At 54.9% G+C, this 17,552-nt stretch overlaps 2 protein-coding genes across 8 annotated transcripts in view; one reads left to right on the top strand and one right to left on the bottom strand.

Annotated features, from left to right (window-relative positions):
- Positions 1-9,768, bottom strand: part of COL5A3 (collagen type V alpha 3 chain) — a 38,036-nt gene extending 28,268 nt beyond the window's left edge. For 4 of the 7 annotated variants that reach the window (XM_036848395.1, XM_036848390.1, XM_036848394.1 and 1 more), the window contains exons 1-10: positions 9,568-9,753; positions 5,547-5,708; positions 5,266-5,455; positions 5,029-5,185; positions 4,231-4,335; positions 3,748-3,903; positions 1,816-1,929; positions 1,565-1,711; positions 279-326; positions 165-206 (exon numbers count right to left, since the gene is read on the bottom strand). In XM_036848395.1, the coding sequence (XP_036704290.1) occupies positions 165-206; positions 279-326; positions 1,565-1,711; positions 1,816-1,929; positions 3,748-3,903; positions 4,231-4,335; positions 5,029-5,185; positions 5,266-5,455; positions 5,547-5,708; positions 9,568-9,655 (1,209 nt within the window). In that variant the 5' untranslated portion in view covers positions 9,656-9,753. Of the gene's footprint in view, positions 1-164; positions 207-278; positions 327-1,564; positions 1,712-1,815; positions 1,930-3,747; positions 3,904-4,230; positions 4,336-5,028; positions 5,186-5,265; positions 5,456-5,546; positions 5,709-5,865; positions 5,887-9,567 lie in introns of those variants that run through there. The other 3 variants (XM_036848396.1, XM_036848391.1, XM_036848397.1) reach the window with 2 other exon arrangements.
- Positions 9,769-11,426: 1,658 nt separating this feature from the next.
- On the top strand, positions 11,427-16,619 carry RDH8 (retinol dehydrogenase 8). Its single transcript, XM_036845578.1, has 6 exons — positions 11,427-11,529; positions 13,822-13,983; positions 14,623-14,802; positions 15,806-15,899; positions 16,111-16,294; positions 16,404-16,619. The coding sequence occupies exons 1-6, from the start codon at positions 11,427-11,429 to the stop codon at positions 16,617-16,619; spliced, it is 939 nt and encodes a 312-aa protein (XP_036701473.1).
- Positions 16,620-17,552: the final 933 nt, after the last annotated feature.

Genomic DNA, 17,552 nt, shown 5'->3' with positions numbered 1-17,552 from the left:
CAACTTTACATCTCAGCCCCTATTTTTACTCATCTTCTGAGCCTCAAATAGCCAATAGTCTTCAAATGATCTGGCAACATTACACCCCAACTCCCCACCCCAGAGGATCAAATACCCCAACTGGAAGTAAAAGACGAGAAGAGGGGAATGCAGCCGTGACTCACTTGGGGTCCTGGGCCTCCTGGAAGTCCCTCAAACTGCTGTCCCTGGGGGAGAAATAAGTGTGACCCCCATTCTAGCACAGACCCCGCCACCTCCTCCAGCCCCAGGCCCCTCACCTGTTCAATCACGGCCGGTTCTCCTTTTTCTCCCTTCTCCCCAGCGCCCTGGGGCAGGGGATGGAAAGAGAAGAGGTGTGAGCCCTGGAACTCAGACATAGCACTCTCAGCTAACTTACCTCCCACTCATCACACACACACACACACACACACACACACACACACACAGAGGCATGCATGCGTGCACAGAGCCCACCCTCTGAGCTGTCTCTGCCTGTCCTTTCTTCAACCAGTATGTTTTGAGCAGCTCATGCTCCAGTTTCAAGCTGGCCATGCTGCAGCAAGATGAACATGAACCCTGGGGCATACTGTGGAGTCCTAATCCTGGAGCTGCCTCTCAATAGCTGAGCGATGTTGGGCAACTTATTCCACTCCTATGGCCTCACCTGCAAAGTGTGTGGATGAATGCCGACTGTATATATCCCACGGCAAGATAAAGAAGATAAAACAATGCTTAGCACATAACAGGCACTCAGAGTAAGATGGTTAGGATTATTCACCTTCTCCCCTGTCCAACACCAAAGCTAGGACCTAGACACCTTCTCTGTCTGCCTTATTTTCCTAGGCAATCTCATCCCTTGACTAAAGATAGCATCTCTCCGCTGATGAGTTCCAAGTCTTTATCTCCAGGCTAGACCATCTTCCTTGAACTCCAGAATTTTCTAACCAATCCCTCGCATTGACAATCAAACAAGAGTTGCCAGTTTAGCACATCCAAGGTGAGATCCTTGACACTTTCCACCTGCTCCTTCTTCAGGCTTCCCCATCCTACTCAGTGATGCCACCGTGCATCTACCCAGTCATTTTTGCATCGTTCTCCACATACAGCAGCGAGAGCAAAATGGGGGCATGTCCCCAGTCTGTCCAACTTTTCTCTATCCCCACCGCCACCGCTACAGCCTCCACCCTCATCCAGGTCACCACTCTGTTTTGCATTGACTACTGGTTTCCCTGCTGACCCTCTGGCTCCCCCTACAGTCCACATGCTGTTCAGCAGCCAGACAGAGCTTTGAAAACTCCCAAGTCAGGACATATTCCATCTCAAGTGGCTTCTCATCATGCTTAGACTAAAAACCGAATGAATCACCCTACCCACAGAGCCATTCATTAGCACAATGCCTGTCACATTAGCATAGTATCTGTAGATAAATATTTGTCAACTGCACTGGGGTGGTGGGAAGGCATTCTAGGCAAGATAAAAAGAAAGCAAAAAAGAGAATGCAGCTATGTGTGGCTCCAGGTCGGAGTCCCTCCCCCCTGCACCTAGCCCAGCCACCCAGACGCACAGGAAAGATCTGGAACTCAGTCCTCCATGACTGTTCTGCTGCCCGGAAGTGGGGGCCCATGGTGGGACCACCTTCTCCTTCTTCTTCTCTGGCTAACTCAGTCTCCACGGTCCCCAGTTCAGTTCCATTGTCAGGGTCCAAGCTCTCCTGAGGACATGGGGACAGACCAAAGTTTACCCCTGACCTCTTCGTTGTCTGCCACCACCACTGTCCCAGGACCTTCCCTTTCAGCCTCGTCCACTTCCCACAACCTCTAGGACGGTGACGTTGCTGCCAATGGCCACAGTTGTGGTGATGACCAGAGGCGTGGGAGTCGGAGGCAGAGTTGGAGCTGGTGTCTCTGTCTTGGGGATGTCAGTGGAGGTCTGGAGGAAGGACAGAGAGGGTACCAGGTCTGCGGTCAGGACAATCAAGACAAAAGGGAGACGAAGGAGGAGACAGACTCTCTCTCCCAGAGCACCCAGTCTAGGGAGGGGGACAGAGGAGGATTCCCAAAAACACATCAGAGGGGTATGGGGCAGGGGGCTGGCCAGTGCAGGCGAAGGTGTGCTGGCTGAACAAGGACAGCCAGCAGGGGGAGCCCTTGTGTGTGGAGGAGGGGCAGGGCTGGCAGGGCTGGAAGGCCTGGAAGGCAGAGCGGGGCTGGCTCCAAAGCCCAGGGGTCAGGGTCAATGGCCACCACTCAGGGCCAGACTCCCGGAAGCCTATCCTGTATGTCCTCTCCCAAGGCAGATCTCAGCAGTCGGTCAGCCAGCCAGGCCTCAGTCAGAGAAGGAGTGGGAGCTCCTCCTGGCCTGGACAGCTGCAGAGGAACTGGGTCAAGGGCGCAAAGCAGGTGATGGGGGCCCAGGTGAAGGCTAAGGAAGGGGCTGAGAAAGGGTAGGCTACTCCTAGTGTCTATGTTCTAGGCTGAAGTGATAACCCTCTTTCTCCCCACTGATGCAGCGAGCAGAGGTAGTGCAACCAGTGACCCTCCAACCAAGGACCCCGACCAGTGGCCCACACCAGGGACACCTACCCAGTGACCCCCAATTATTCCTACAGCCGGTGACCCATTAATGACCCCCAATTAATGACCCATGACAAGTGATCCCCACTAAGGAACCTAACCAATGACCCATACACACCTACTAATAACCTGAATCATTGGCCTCCCACCCGTTATTTCTATAACCAGTGACCCATCAGTGGCCCCCCAATTAATGACCCCCATCAATGACTACAACCAGTTACTCTCCTATCCAGTGACCTCCCCAACAAATGACCCCCCCCACAATAAGTACTAACTAGTGACCCCCAATAAGTCCTACCAGTGACCCCAACCAATCATTCCTCCTCACCAGTGATCCTCCAACAATGAACATCCATGAGTGAGCTCAACTAGCGCTCCCCGATCAACGACCCCCAAACAGTAATTCCACTAACCAGTGACCCATCAATGACTTCCCAACTAATTACCCATCAGGGACTCCCAAACTAACTATCTCATCCATGATCCCCTGAAAGACACTCCCCCAACTAGTGACCCTAACTGGTGACTCCACTAGTGCCTTCTAATCAGTGGTCCCCCGCTGGTGACTTGCCCAACTAGCGATCCTCAGCAATGAGCCCCACACCATTAACCCTAAACTACAGACACCAATAACACCAACGGCGGCCTCCATCAATGACCTCTAACAGTGACCTCCAACTAGGAAACCCCCAAACATCAACCTCAGTCAGTATCTCTCTCTACAATGATCCCCCCAACCAGCAATCTCTATCAGGGAGGCCAAATAGTGTCCCCCCAGTTAGCGACCTCCAATGAATAACCCTCACCCATGACCCCAACCAGTCAACCCCAAACAATGACATGCTAACTAACGAACCCATCATTCACCCCAGCTAGTGGCTCCCCTTAAACAGTAGTCCTCATCAAGAGCCCCCTAATAATAAGGTACTCAACTGGGTGTGCCCCCTCTCTCTAGTCCCCGCGCAGAACTGGAAGTTGGGAGGGAGATATGAAAGAGTACCTAAGACAGGACCAGACCCCCCGACCGTGATCGGTCAGCTGCGAGAAGTCAAAGGTCAGTTATTGAAGACAAGAGGCAGAGACCTTGGACGAGGCACAAGGGATCAGTGGGGATCAGAGGTCAGAAGCAGGGCGGTCAAAGAACAGAGGGGAGAGATCGCAGACCCCTTACCTGGTTCTCCAGGGAGACAGGAGGAGGTGGACTCAGGGCCAAAATTTCCTTGTTCTTCTTCTTCCTGCCCTTCCCCTTACGACCTCGCCCTTTCTTCTTCCCTTTTCCCTTCCCCTTCCGCCGAGGGGGAGGGGTTTCTGGCTCCCCCTGGGGTACCTGGGAAGAGGACTCCAGTCGGGTCCAGATTCCCTGAGTGGAGGCCCCATCACTCAGATCACCTGGGGTCATGCTGGCACATGGTCCATTGGTCCTATGTTTTAAAGCCAGGGCTCACTCAGCCCTGGGACCTGGGGTCAAGGTAAATCATATGATGAGGGGCCAAGGGTCAGTTATGTGACCTGAAGTCAAGGTCATTCATGCCTAAGAAGAGTTTAAGGGGAGGGGTCACTCAGCCCCCTGGATAGGGCGCAGAATTCATTCATTCCTGAGACCTGGAGCCAGGGATGACTCAGCCAGCGACCTCAGGACAAGCCCCTTACTCACCCCTGTGGCTGTAGGAGCCAGGTCGTCACAGCCAGGAAGGTACTGCTCACAGGCTCGGAAGGCAGCCTGAGGGTCTGAGCTTATCAGCAGCTCCTGAATATCTCCCTGGGGAGAGAACGGGGGTCGGGGAAGGGGTCTGCAGGCTGACTCCGACCCCCATTCCAAGCATCAAGGTCTGCTGTTTTTCCACCCAAAGCATGCTAAGTATAGGGAGGGGTTAGCCCCACCATAGCCCCAGAAATCCCTCTGCCCCAAAAAACTGAGAGGAGGAAGATTCTATCAGGGTGACACCAAACCACAACCACAAGCCACACCCCACAACATCTGTCCCATCAGAGGCACATTTGTTCCTTCGCTCGCGGCACATGGTGACACCTACTGTGTGCCAGGTGCCCTTCAAGGTACTATAAGGAGGGAAACAAGATGATGAGGTCCCTGGACTGTCGTGGCACACATAACAACCACCGCATCGAAAACACGTCTGTCACAGAGCCACACGACTCCATGCCTTGCTGGCATCACACACCATCACAAGCAACAGCGCCGCCACACGTCACAACCTTATCCTCCCACCATGAGCCAAGTATGCACCATCGCAAATGATCAATTCACGGCTTTACAGTCTCACAGGCGCACGCCACAAAGATGCACCAGGATGCCTGGCGCTCCCTTCCTCAGCTTCCTGGCTCTAAGTTGAAGCTGGATAGTTCCCTTCTCCGTTCTCTTCTCCAGATTCAGGCTGTGGACAAATCTCCCTCCTGCCTTCTGCCTCAGTTTCCCCCATCACTGAAGCGCTACCTCAAAAGTCTCCTCCCCGAGGTCCTGGGTCCCCAGCACCGTAAGTCCAGCTGTGCTGATGAGTCGAGGTCCCTGGCTCAATACGGGGGGCTGAGGTTCACAGTCAGCCACCAGGGTCACCGTCCCACCATCCACACTGACCGCCACACGGTGCCACCTGCAAGGGGACAGTCTCAGTGGGGGCGTGCTCTCATCTCACCTCTCCTGGGACTCCCACTCCCCCCCCCCCATATTCACCTGCCATCCGTGAGGTTGACCTGCTGGGGGAGGGGGCTGAAGGAGTCACCTAGGAGGTCCAGAGCCGGCCCCAACGCCAGGCCCAGCTGCCGGACACCGCCCTCATTGTAGACGGATAGAAGGACAGAGTGGTTGGCTGGCCGGCCCCGCAGAGTGATCAGCACGGAGAAGTTCTCGGGAAAGTGCCCAGCTGGGAGGGCAGAGGGAAAGGGGCAGCTCAGACGGCCCGACTGTGACCCATGCTCCCGGGATGAACCACAGCCCCTCTCACCCTGACTCACCTTGAAAGAGCTCCCACGTGGGGACACCTAGCGCGCTGGCCTTGCCCACCCCGAATGCCCGGTCGCCCTGCGGGACCCTCTGGGGGCAGAGGCCGGGACCCTCGGGGAGCCCAGCCTGGCCCCCCCGCATGCCCAGGGCCTTCAGCACATCCACAGGGTCTGCTACGGAAAGAAGCCAGGGTGCGGGGCAGTTACAACAAGCCCAGCACTCTGCGTGAGTGGCTCGGGTTTGGGGGACTCAGCCCCCCCCCCCCCCCCCCGCCCCGGCTCTGTCTGTGGCTCAGGGGGAAGCAGCAGGCCTGGGACCACCCCCCTTCACCACTCCACAGCTGTTCCAGCCTCATCAGCCTGTTGACTCCTGTTTTTTTCCCTTGGTTTTTGGTGAGAAAAAAAAAAAAGCTGACCTAGTTCTGGGATGAATCAAAGCTTCCTGGCCTGAGCCCCAGAGCCAAACTGTCCCCCTCTCCACACTCCCCCGCACCAGCTCCCTGGGGCTGCTTCCCAGGCCTGAAGCCCCCTTGCCAGGGGAAACCCGCTTAGAGAGGAGGGGCTCCTTGCATGTGTTCTCCCCACCTCTTCCCTGGGCTCTCCTCCCTCTGACCTCCTCCTTGACCACCATCACCCATGACCTCCCTCTGACCACCACCTCCCCTGACTGCTTCCCTCTGACCTCCTCCTTGACCTTCATCACCCATGACCTCCTCCCTCTGACCACTACCCCTTTGCATTTCCTCCCTCTGACCATTCTTTCTCTGATCCCCACTGATTTCTTCTGGCCACCCCCTCTGACCTTCCTCTGCCTGACCCTGACCACCTCCCCCTGACTACCACCTGACCTCTTCCCTCTTCCTATTGCAGTTTCTTCCATCTGACCTATGGACCTCCCCATTTTATCACCCTCTCTGACCTTATCCTCTGATCACCTCTCTCTGATAACCTCCTGACCCCCTCCCTCTCATCCCAACAAAGGAAGGGACTGGTCCAGTCAGATCCTAACCCAGGCCGTCCTACCAGCCCCACCCGGTGCAGCCTGGCCAGTGTTAAGTGGAACCACATGGCTTGGGCAAGGGTGGGCGGGGTCTTCCCCTGAGCCCCAGACTCCTGCCTGATCTCCCCTCCCCCCAGCAGACTGTCCCACTGACCCCCTGACCCAGCCTCTTGGCAGGAGCCAGATTCTGCCATGACCTCACCCCGGGGGCGGCTCTACTGACTTCACCATTGGGATCCAGGGTGGGGGGCCAGACTTGTGGGAGACAGGGGTTTGGATGAGGGTTCCCCCATCCCAGCTCCTCCTGGGTCAGACCCCTCATTCTCCAAACTCTCCAGAGCCCTGTTCCAACCTCAGCTCTCTCTTGCCCCGAACCTCCTTCTGCTTTTTTTCTTCTCTCCCCCTCCCTGCCTTCTCTCTGTCCCACTTTCTGTGTCCAACTCTGAATCAGTCTTTCTCTCTCCCTCCCTCTCTTACTTCCCAGCTCTCTCTCACTCTCTAGCTCTCTGTCTCTGCCTCTTGGTATTTCCCTCGGTCTCACATCTGTTTCTCTCTGCATACCTCTATCTCTGTGCCTCTCTCTATATATCTCTGTGTGTGGATTACTCCCTCCATCTCTCTCTCTCTCTCCCTCAGCACCCACCCCCCTAACCCTGCTGCCTCCACCGGCCCCATCTCTAATTGCCTGTTCTGTGGCTGGGCTGTTATTAAGAGGTATTTGGGTTACATCCCCCTGGGGCTAAAATCTGGGCTCCCAGGCTCTGCTGACCACAAGGGTCACTCCCCCATGGAATGACCATCCCAGCTGCCCCCTCTCCGGGCGGGGGCCCAGGGGAGGGCTGAGATCCATGATTCCACCCCGTGTGGCTCTCCCAGGCTCTCCTTTCACCCAGACTCCACTTTCTATGCTGTGGGAAGGGGTCTCTCTTTGACCAACTGCTCATTAACATTTTAAAAGTCTTTCCCAGCATCTAACCCAAATGTCTCCTGCTTCAATCTGTGTTCCTTCTGTAAGGACCTTTCAGAAACCAACTGCCTTTTCTTTCCATGGCTGGCTTTGTGACAAGGAGACACACAAGAGGCATTGAGTCCTGCCTGCAGGGCCAGGGGGGGCGGCAGTCTGTCAAGTAACCGGCTCGCCCTTCCCCCACAGATTCTCCCCTGTGCTGGTCAGGACCCCAGGGAGAGGCTAGGTGGGGTCTAGGATGTGGAAGAAGGCAGGCAGGGACCAGGCTGGGACATGGCTGGGACCCTCTCAGATGAGTAGGAGAGCCTAGGTGTGAGTGTCTGTGCAAATAGGTACGTGTGCGATTGTGTACATGCGTGAGACTGTGCAAGCACGTGTGTGACTCTGTATGGACCGGGGACTAGCTGAGCGTGTGCTTTGTGGCGTGTCAATGTCTGTGAGTGTTTGGCCTATGATGGAGGGATTAGGTGCAGTTCTTTGACTTGTCCTGGGGTCCTGGCAGTGAGCTCGAGGTCCTGCAGGTGATGAAGGGGAGTCTGTGACAGTAATAGCTCAGACTCGAGATGGAGGAGTGTGGTTATAGCGAGAGTGTGGCCAAGTCAGCGAGTGGGTGACTGGTTGAGAACGTCGACTGCGTTGCATGGATGCCAGTGGAAGCATGTGTGAGAGTTTGAAAGTGTAGGTGGGTGACAAAAGCTGTGACCGTGTGGCGGGTGGCTGATGGGGTTGCCTTGGCCTGGGCACCAGGTGTTTAACATTCTTCGTGTCCCAGGGGCCTTACATTCTGAGTGCATGCCTGAGATCGCACGACCGTGTGGATGTGTGACCGTGGGAGTGGGGCATAGGCCACTTTGGGATTATCCGCGTAAACACACACCACACCGTAGCCGCGCTACCTCTCTGGACTGCAGGGAAAAGGAGAAAGTGAGAAAGTGGGGGTGGGTGTGTTGGGGTCCTGAGTTCACCTTAGGGAGGGATTACGGGGAGGGCCTGACCTGGGGTATCTCAGACCAGGGAAGCCCCCCTCAATCACCACTTGAGGGACCACGACCTTCCCGAACCCCGGGGCGCCCCCGACCCAGAACCCTGCGGGGCGGGGCGCGGCGTCCAGCCAGATTCGTGCAGCTGGGCGTGCGTCAGCGCTGACTCACCCGTCCGGCGGCCCCCGGGACCCCTGGGGGGGCCCCTGAGAAATTCCTCAGAAAAAACACCCGAGGCTCGCTTAGCTTGGGGGAGCAACTTCCACTCCCCCCGACCCCGCCCGTGCTCTGCCCCGCCCCGCCCCGCGCCCCGCCCCGCCTCGCCCCTCACCAAGGCCCTCCCGAGGCCCTGTCCATGGTGCTGATCCCGGCTCAGGGGAGCGCGGGGAGGGGGCAGGGGGGCAGAGATGGGGGGGAAAGGAGGTGGGCGCGCGCTAATTAGGGGCAGAGGAGAAAGAGGGGGAATAAGGTGAAGCTCTCTGGCGAGACGCAAAGGGAGCTCTGAATCCCAGATCAACCCTCTCCCCTACTAGTCTCCGCTCACCATCCCCCTGAGAATCATCCTCATGGGCAAATATTTGGCCTCCCAGCCCACAACCACAGCCCTCAGAGGGTCACCCAGAGACACACAATCACACGCATAACACACACACGGTTATTCTCAAAATCAGCCCCACACACAGACACACACTCCCCTACCCACAACTCAATCACATACTCGCCCAGGGGCCATCCCATCACCCAGATGCATACAATCATCGTCACCTCCCACACCCAGCACGCACAGAGTTTCACTCCAAGTGGCCGCATGCACATTGTTACACACATGTATACCTATAAATTGCATTCATTCCCACGCACCCACCAGGAAACAGGGTCACACGTTTCCCCGACTCCCCCCACCCCCAGCCAAGCTGTCACACTCACAAACCGCCCAGAGTCAGACACTCGCCCCCCAATACCACACCGTAGCCACGCGCAACGTGCACGGCCCCCATGCACGCCCCCGACTCCCGACTCCACGCCGTCTTTGGGGACCTCGATGGATCCTGCACTCCGGGTCCTATTTTCTCCCTCCCGGCTCACCGGCCTGCGTCCGGGGGAGAAGCTGCAGAGACACCAGGAGCAGGCAGAGGCCGGCCCGCGGCTGGCCCAGGCCCCGGCGACTCCCCATTCCCGCGGGACCCACACTCAAGGCGGGGGGACCAGCCGGGGCGGCTGCGGGGCGCGGCGACTCCACGGGCTCGGGGCACTCTCGCGGCGGCCGGCTCCACTCGGGATCCACAGGAGACTGCCCGAGACCCCGCCCTGGCCTCGCCCTGCGCTCCAGCTCCGGGCCAGGCGGAGCTCGCGGAAGGGGGGGTAGCTGACAGCTGGTGGGTGGAATTGGGAAAGTTTGCGCTGAGCTCTGATTGCCCAGCTAGGGGTGGAGCCCTGGGCCGGGAGCTGGGCCCTTCTTGCCTCACCCCACAGGGTCGGAGGAGGGTCACTCCCACCCACCCTTAGAATCCAGGGTCCCAGCCTTAGCCCAAACCCTTTTCTCCTAACAGGCCCCATCAAAGGAGATCTTAGTCCCATTCAAACCTTCAGCCTCCATCCAGGCCCTGGAATTAAGGGGTACAGCTTTATACCAGATCCTTTCTGTCTCAGCCAGGCCCCCAAATTCTGATGCCAAATTCTCACCCACCTGCCTGGTCCCACAATAAGAGGTACCGACCTCACTCCATACTTTCCCTGCAGGTCCCTAAATAAGGGATCTTCACCCCACCTCAAACTTCACCCCAGATTCCAAAATGGGGTTCCTAGCCCCACCCCCAAACCCTCACCACAGATTCCCAAACACAGTTCTCACAGTTCTTTCAACCCCCAAACTCTTAGTCTTCAAATAAAGGCTCCCACCTCCATCCCCAGCCCTCTTCTCCCTGACTCAGGCCCCAGATGGATGCCCCAGCTCCATCCTCACACATGGCCCATTAAATCAGGGAGCATGGCCCCACCCTAAGCAGGGCGCTGCCACAGGGAGGGGTGGACCCCTGCCATTCCTGGGGTGAGGCAGAACCCCCACCCCCACCCCACTGGGACCCCCCCCACCCCCATGTGAGGAGCCCCCGGCGGGTCAGGTCAGGTGGAGCTGTCTGTGCAATTGAACAAGCACAGACATGCAGGATCTGAAGGAGATTCCGCAAGGAGGAACCCAAGGGGCATATCCCGGGCCCTGAACTGCCCACTCCCCCCGCCCCAAGGCCAAGAGGGAGAAGCCGGCAGTGTCTCCCTCCCAGCCTCTGGCTCCTCAGACAAAGAGACTCTGTGTCCTTAGGGAGGAGGGGGTGGGGCCCCATCTGGCCTGAGGGGGAGAGGGGGGCCCTGAGTAGGGGGGAGGAGAGGGGATCTCCCCAAGCTGCTCCTCCTCCCTCTCCAGGGACATCAGAGACTAAGACTTTTCTAGCTAAAAGACTCATAAAGTTCCTGCCCTGCCTTGCTCTGTTGGGAAGTTCTTCCTAGAGTCTAATCCCACGTTCTGACATTTCTGCCCATTCTCTTTGAACGGACCCTTCTGGGACCACACTCTTGGTCACCTCTCTCCAATCACAGATTCTTTGCCCAGAGTAGAGACAGCAAGAGAACACCTCCACTTATTCCCCGCACTCCCTGAAACTCCCCCCAGCCCTGGATAATTTATCATCATAACAAAAGCCCCCCAGTTTTGAGTGTAGCAGCGAGAGGAAATTTTCGACAGATAAAAGGAAGGGACTATATTGAAGTTAAGGGATTCCCCCCAGCTGCCTGCCCAAAGTCAGTTCATAATTGGGGGCTCCCAGGGCCCCCTTCATCCTGCAGGGAGTCAGGTGGGGGGTGCTTAGGAGGGGACAGATGAGCAGATAGATGATGGGTGGCGGGAGTCAGGTGCTGGCCAGCAGAGGTCACGCGTCCAGGAAGGGATCAACATGGCCGACGCAGCCCGGACTGTACTGATCTCAGGATGCTCCTCGGGGATTGGCCTGGAGCTCGCAGTGCAACTGGCTCGTGACCCCAGGCAGCGCTACCAGGGTAAGGGGACCAGGCTGAGGCTGGGGAGGACAGGGATGGGCATGGCCTCCCAAGACCCTCAGCTCTCCCAGCACTATTTCCACTGGTCCATGACTTCGACTGCATTTGTGGGCTTGGGGAGGACCCAGGACACACGGAGGCCCGCTTCCCACCTCTGCCTGTGAATCATCCCCTCATCCAAAGAATATTTCTAATGCACCTATTGGGTGCTAGATTCTAGGTGCTAGAAACACAGCTGCGAACAAAATAGACAAAAATCTCTGTTCTAGGTAGTGATGTAGTGGGGGAGGCGAGGGAGAACAAACAACAAACAGATTTTTAAATTGTATTATGTGGCTGGTGCAGATAAGTGGTCAGAAGCAAAATAAAGCAAGTGGGGTGGGTGTGGGTGATATTTGTTTTTAGAAGGGCTGGCTGGGGAGGGCTTCTCTGAGGTTTCACTTAGTCATTCCCTAAGAGTCCCCACCCCCACTCCTCCCCAGATTAACGCTCCAAGATAAGCCTCTTAAGTGACCCTGACCTTGAGGGTTTAAGGAGGAGAGGGCTCTAGGTCTAGAGACTTGGCCCCGTGCCACTCTGGAATCAATGGCCCCAATCTGCACCCCACCCATGGGAACCTCTGACCCAGAGCACACTGGAGTCGAAGTAAGCAAAGGGCCGTTACTTAAGAGGAGGATGCAGGGGTGAGGGCATTGCCCCAGTTGGCAGAGTTGCTTCTCCCAGCCCTCTGCCCTCTGTCTTAGAGACATGCACAGCTTTGGGTGTGACAGTCTGGGTACCAGTGTGCAGAGAGGTAATTGTGCAGTGTGTGTCCCTGTGGGCTGGCAGATGAGTGTCTAACACTGCTGAAAGATGATGCTTATTGACTGCTTGCAATGTGCCAGGCTTCCATCTAAGTGTTTTGCATATAGAAAGTCATTTAATCCCCACATCACCTCGATAAGGTGGACACTATCATTTGCTCCATCTTAGAAATGATGAAACTGAGGCACCGACTGCCAAAGGTCCTTGCCCAAACTTACATGCGCTCACAGACAACATGCAAATGTGTCTGTGATTGTGGGTGCAGGCATTGGGGAGGAGGGGTGCAAACATGTGTACAGGTGCATGAGCTCAGCACTCAGACAAACCCAGGTTGAAATCCCAGTTCTCACACTTGCTAGGGGTGGACCAGGCAAGAAACTTCACTGTGTTGAGCCTCAGTGTGTTAATGGGGATAATAATATTACCTACGTGTTCTGATTACTATTGCTAAAAGCAAATCACCCCAAAATGTATGGCGTAAAACAGCTGCAATCATCTATCTCTCATGGCTTACAAAGGTCATGCATTTGGAAGGGCTCAGCTGGGCACTTCGGGCTCAGGGTCAAAGGCTCACAGAGGAGACTGGAACATGTCAGGTCTGGGCAGGCACCTCTCTCTCTTCCAGTAATCTCAGGGCTCCTGCATGTGGTCTTTCTATCTGGGCTAGCTTGGGCTTCTTCCCAGCATGGTGGCCTCAGGACAGCTGGGCTGCTATAGGGTGGCTGAAGCCTATAGTGAGTATTCCAGCAAGCAAAGCAGAAACTGCAACATCTTTTCCATCCTCATCTCAAAAGCCACACAGTGTTACCTTTACCATAGTCTATTGAGTCCCAACTAGCCACAAGATTCAAGGGGAGAGGAATCAGATTTCATGGGCTGATGGGTGAGCAGCTAGGTTCTAGAAGAGCATGTGTGATAAAAGATGTTGAGGCCATCTTTGGAAAATAAGTCAATGACCTAATCATAGGATTCTTGTAAGGATTAGAGTTAGTGTTTATAAATGTGTTTAGCATATTATCTGGCATATAGTAGGTGTTCAATAAATTGGAACCTATGTTGATGATGTAAATGGGGCTATTCATACTTGCATGTGCATATTTGCACATATGTTGACTTTAGGTGTGCATGCATTTCTTTTCTCAAGCCATCTGTTCTGTATTTATTTTATCATCTTACCTACTGGTTTTGAATTCCATGAAGGCAGGGACTTTATCTTATTTCATGCAATAGCCTCAGCACCTAGAATAGTGCATAGGGTGTAGTAGATGCTCAATAAATGTTTGCTAGATGAGTGGATGGATGGATGGAAGTATATACAAGTATCTGTACACAAGTATTCATTTGTGGTTGTATGGCAAATGTAGGTGTATAAATCTGTGGGTCTCCATTCCTCTGTGATTACTCGTGCAAAATATCACAGGAACATGTAAGTCCACACACAGGGTAAAGGAACCTAGTGCCTGCTCCAACTCTGTTCTCTGTCCCTAGTGGTGGCCACCATGAAGGACCTGGGAAAGAAGGGGACACTGGAGGCAGCTGCTGGGGAGGCTCTGGGTCAGACCCTCACCGTGGCCCAGCTGGATGTGTGCAGTGATGAGTCAGTGGCCCAGTGTCTCAGCTGCATCCAGGGAGGGGAAGTGGACGTGTTGGGTGAGTCTGAGCATCCCCTGGGGTCACTCGCCCCCTCCCTGGCCCAAGCATAGATCCTTATCACAGCAAGTTCTTTCCAGTGTCTGGGCACTAGCTCTCTTGTTTCCCTAATAACCTCTGACCCTGGACAGAAGGGGTAGATCAGTTGGCTAAGAGCCCAGGATACCATTCAGTTTATTAGAGATACAAGAAATATACTGAGACCTGGGGATAGGGTGGATTTTATCGAATAGAAATTCTCACACATGGAGAAAACCATATGTGGTTGGGAAAATTAATTTGATGAGTCATTGTGGGAAAGGAGCATGATGAAGAAGCAACTCATGGTCCCTAAACGGTCTTCTAAGGAGGGTGTGGCTGTTTTGATGCAATTTGGGGTCAGAGCTGAATTGCTCATGCATTAAAGTGGAGGCTGTTCTCAGCAGCCCTCTTCCCCAGCCAGGGCTCAGAGTCCCCTATAGCAAATGCTGAACTATATTTAAAGATTATCAATGCTACACATTTGTCCGCCCAAGATACCTTGGACTAGTCCTGAACTTGGAGTGGGGGAGGGGTGGGATAATTTAGGGAGTGTCCCTGGGGGAGTGACACTAGAAGGGTTGGGGGACTTCAAAGTAACCCTCAGCCCTACCCCCTTAGTGAATAATGCTGGAGTGGGCCTGGTGGGGCCCTTGGAGGGGCTCAGCCTAGCTGCCATGCAGAACGTCTTTGATACCAACTTTTTCGGGGCCGTCCGTCTGGTCAAAGCTGTACTTCCTGGCATGAAGAGGAGACGACAGGGCCACATCGTGGTGGTCAGCAGTGTCATGGGGCTGCAAGGTGAGCCCTGGGGATGCACCCTTGGGAATTCTCCCAGCGTCTGACCCTCCCCTGGTTGGAAGGATGGCAACTAGGTTTTAGCTCATATTCCCTAAATATGCCTGCATTGAGAAGCATTCTGCAGCTCAGGAGGAAAAAGTTCTGGGATAGATTAACTATGTCTACCATGGTACAGGAATAGACAGGGGTGGTATAGATGCTGCCAAAGGCCATCCACATCCATTATCAACCCCACTTCTGGAAACCTCCAAAAATTCCTTCCAACCATCCCACAAAACTCAAAGGAACCATCAGCACTCCTCCTGAGACTCCTTCTTGCCCAAACACCTCCCACCAGGTTCCAGAGATGTCTAGATTTGGGACCCTGAGGTTCTGCAGGAAAAAGAGCAGAGATCGACTAATGATGTCTGCTATGGGCCTACTATGGAGGCCATCTACTTGCCATCCTTTCTCCCGGTCCCTTCCTCCTTGAACCTCTCTAGACTCCCTTCCTTTCCCTGGAAATTTCCTCGGATCTGCCCCCCTCCCCAGCAGTCCCCTAAGGAATCCACCCTACTTGTTACCCTGTCATGGAAAAGCTGCATTTACTCAGCCCCATCCCTTCAGCCCCTCTTCCAGCTGAACCTCCTGACCTTGGAAGGGAGGGGGACACATTCACTGCTCAACAGGGACCAATAAAGACCTTGGTGAATGGCGCTTGCCCTTGGGGAACCTGGGCATCCCATGCCCAAGTGGCCCAAGGGTTTAGAGGATAGAGGGAAATAGGAGACTTCCCTGGGCTGAGGGTGGATGGAACACTGCCAGGAAAAGGTGGGACCTGGCACCCCAAGACAACCTCATCCTGACCCCATATGCTCCCATCACATACACCCATCAGGTAGGCCCCAGATATGCTCTGATCCCTAAATCCTCTTTGCTCTGTCTCCCAAGACCCCATCCCTCTGGACCCACAAAGCCCATCACCCAGACCCCCAAAGAGCCCACCTTCCTGTAATCCTCTCAGGTGTCGTGTTCAATGAAGTCTATGCGGCCTCCAAGTTCGCCATGGAGGGATTCTTCGAGAGTCTGGCTGTCCAGCTGCTGCAGTTCAACATCTTGTGAGGCGGGCACTTGGACAGTGACAGGGGAATGAAGGCAGTGATGGGACAGACAAGGGGAGGGGAGTAGCGAGGAGATGGGGGAGCAAGGAGGCATGAAACAATGATGGGAGAAGCAGGGGAGTGAAGAGGAAAGATGGACGGTAATGGGCAAAATGGGGCAGCGAGCGTGTTGGGGCTCAAGACCCTCTCCCCCTACCCCTGTTCCCAGCATCTCCCTGGTGGAGCCGGGCCCGGTGGCCACCGAATTTGAAGGGAAGCTCCTGGAGCAGGTTTCCACAGCCGAGTTCCCAGGCACTGACGCTGACACCCTGAACTACTTTCGGAATTTGTACCTCCCAGCCTCCAGGGAGCTCTTTCACTCTGTGGGACAGAGCCCGCAGGATGTGGCCAAGGTGAGTGGGGGGCCCAGAGCCCCAGGACATGGCTCAGGTATGTGAGGGGGCCCCTCCCGACAGAACCTCCCTCTCCTTGGGTCCCAAAGCTCAGGGCTCTACCCCACAGGTAATTGTCAAGGTCATCGGCTCAGCCAGACCACCCTTGCGCAGACAGACCAACACCCGCTACACTCCCCTGATCGCCCTCAAAGCCATGGACCCCTCCGGCAGCCTGTATGTGCAAACCTCCCATCGCCTACTCTTCCGCTGGCCACGCCTCCTCAACCTTGGCCTTCAATGTCTGGCCTGCAGCTGCTTCCGTACCCCAGTGTGGCCCCAGTGAGCAGAGCCTCACCCAACCCTCCTCACCCCTGAACAGCCAAGCCTCTTTGGTTCACATCCATCCCAGGCCATACAGACTCTTCACTCATTCATTCATTCAGCAAACTCTGCTTGACCCATTCTGTGCCTGGGCATTGCTGGGACCCCAGAGAGCCCTCAGCCTCTAGACACAGACCCCTCTGTGGTCAGGGCTGGGGCAGAAGGAGGGGACCCTGGGACTCTGGAACCCTGGGCTGAGGACCCCAGATCAGAGAGCTGGAGTTGTGTCTGGGAAGGCAAGGGAGGCTTCCTGGAGAAGGGGGCATTTTTGCTGGACCTTGAAGGATGAGACAGACTGCCTCAGTCAACCTCTGGACTTCGTTATCTTCGGTCTGTGGATTCTGGGATGATCCAAACATCCCCATCCCTCCTCCCCACATATACACACAGCCAAAGCTGGTTTGACTAAGGGGTCTCCAGACTTTTCTGGTCACATACTCCATCAGTAAAATCTGTTCGTGCATACACCGGCAATGTATGTATACTTTTTCACAAAATATATATTTGTAACCACTAGCAATCACTGTATTTAATAAAGTTCAATTTCTTACATCTAAATAAAAAATTAAAAAGCAATAGGGTCTATCTCACACCTATTAGCATGGCTACATCAAAAAACAAATTGCCCAGAAAATAACAAGTGTTCACAAGAATGTAGAGAAATTGGAACCCTGTGTACTGTTGGTGAGAATGTAAAACGGTCCAGCCACTATGGAAAACAGTATGGCAGTTCCTCAAACAGTGAAATAGAATTATCACATGACTCAGCAATTCCATTCCTGGGTATTACCTGAAAGAATTGAAAACAGGGTCTTGAAGAGATACTTGTATACCCATGTTCAGAGCAGCCTTGTCCACAATAGGCAAAAGGTGGAAGCAACCCAAATGTCCATCA

This window comes from Balaenoptera musculus, chromosome 3, assembly GCF_009873245.2.
Source record: "Balaenoptera musculus isolate JJ_BM4_2016_0621 chromosome 3, mBalMus1.pri.v3, whole genome shotgun sequence".
Classification (NCBI taxonomy): Eukaryota; Metazoa; Chordata; class Mammalia; order Artiodactyla; family Balaenopteridae; genus Balaenoptera; species Balaenoptera musculus.
This window is presented reverse-complemented; position numbering and strand designations above follow the sequence as displayed.

Coding starts and splice junctions, on each gene's coding strand:
- RDH8 (XM_036845578.1), top strand. CDS start 11,427: ATGGCCGACGCAGCCCGGACTGTACTGATCTCAGGATGCTCCTCGGGG. Junction 14,803..15,805: donor CAGTGTCATGGGGCTGCAAG/GTGAGCCCTGGG, acceptor TAATCCTCTCAG/GTGTCGTGTTCAATGAAGTC. Junction 16,295..16,403: donor GCCCGCAGGATGTGGCCAAG/GTGAGTGGGGGG, acceptor TCTACCCCACAG/GTAATTGTCAAGGTCATCGG.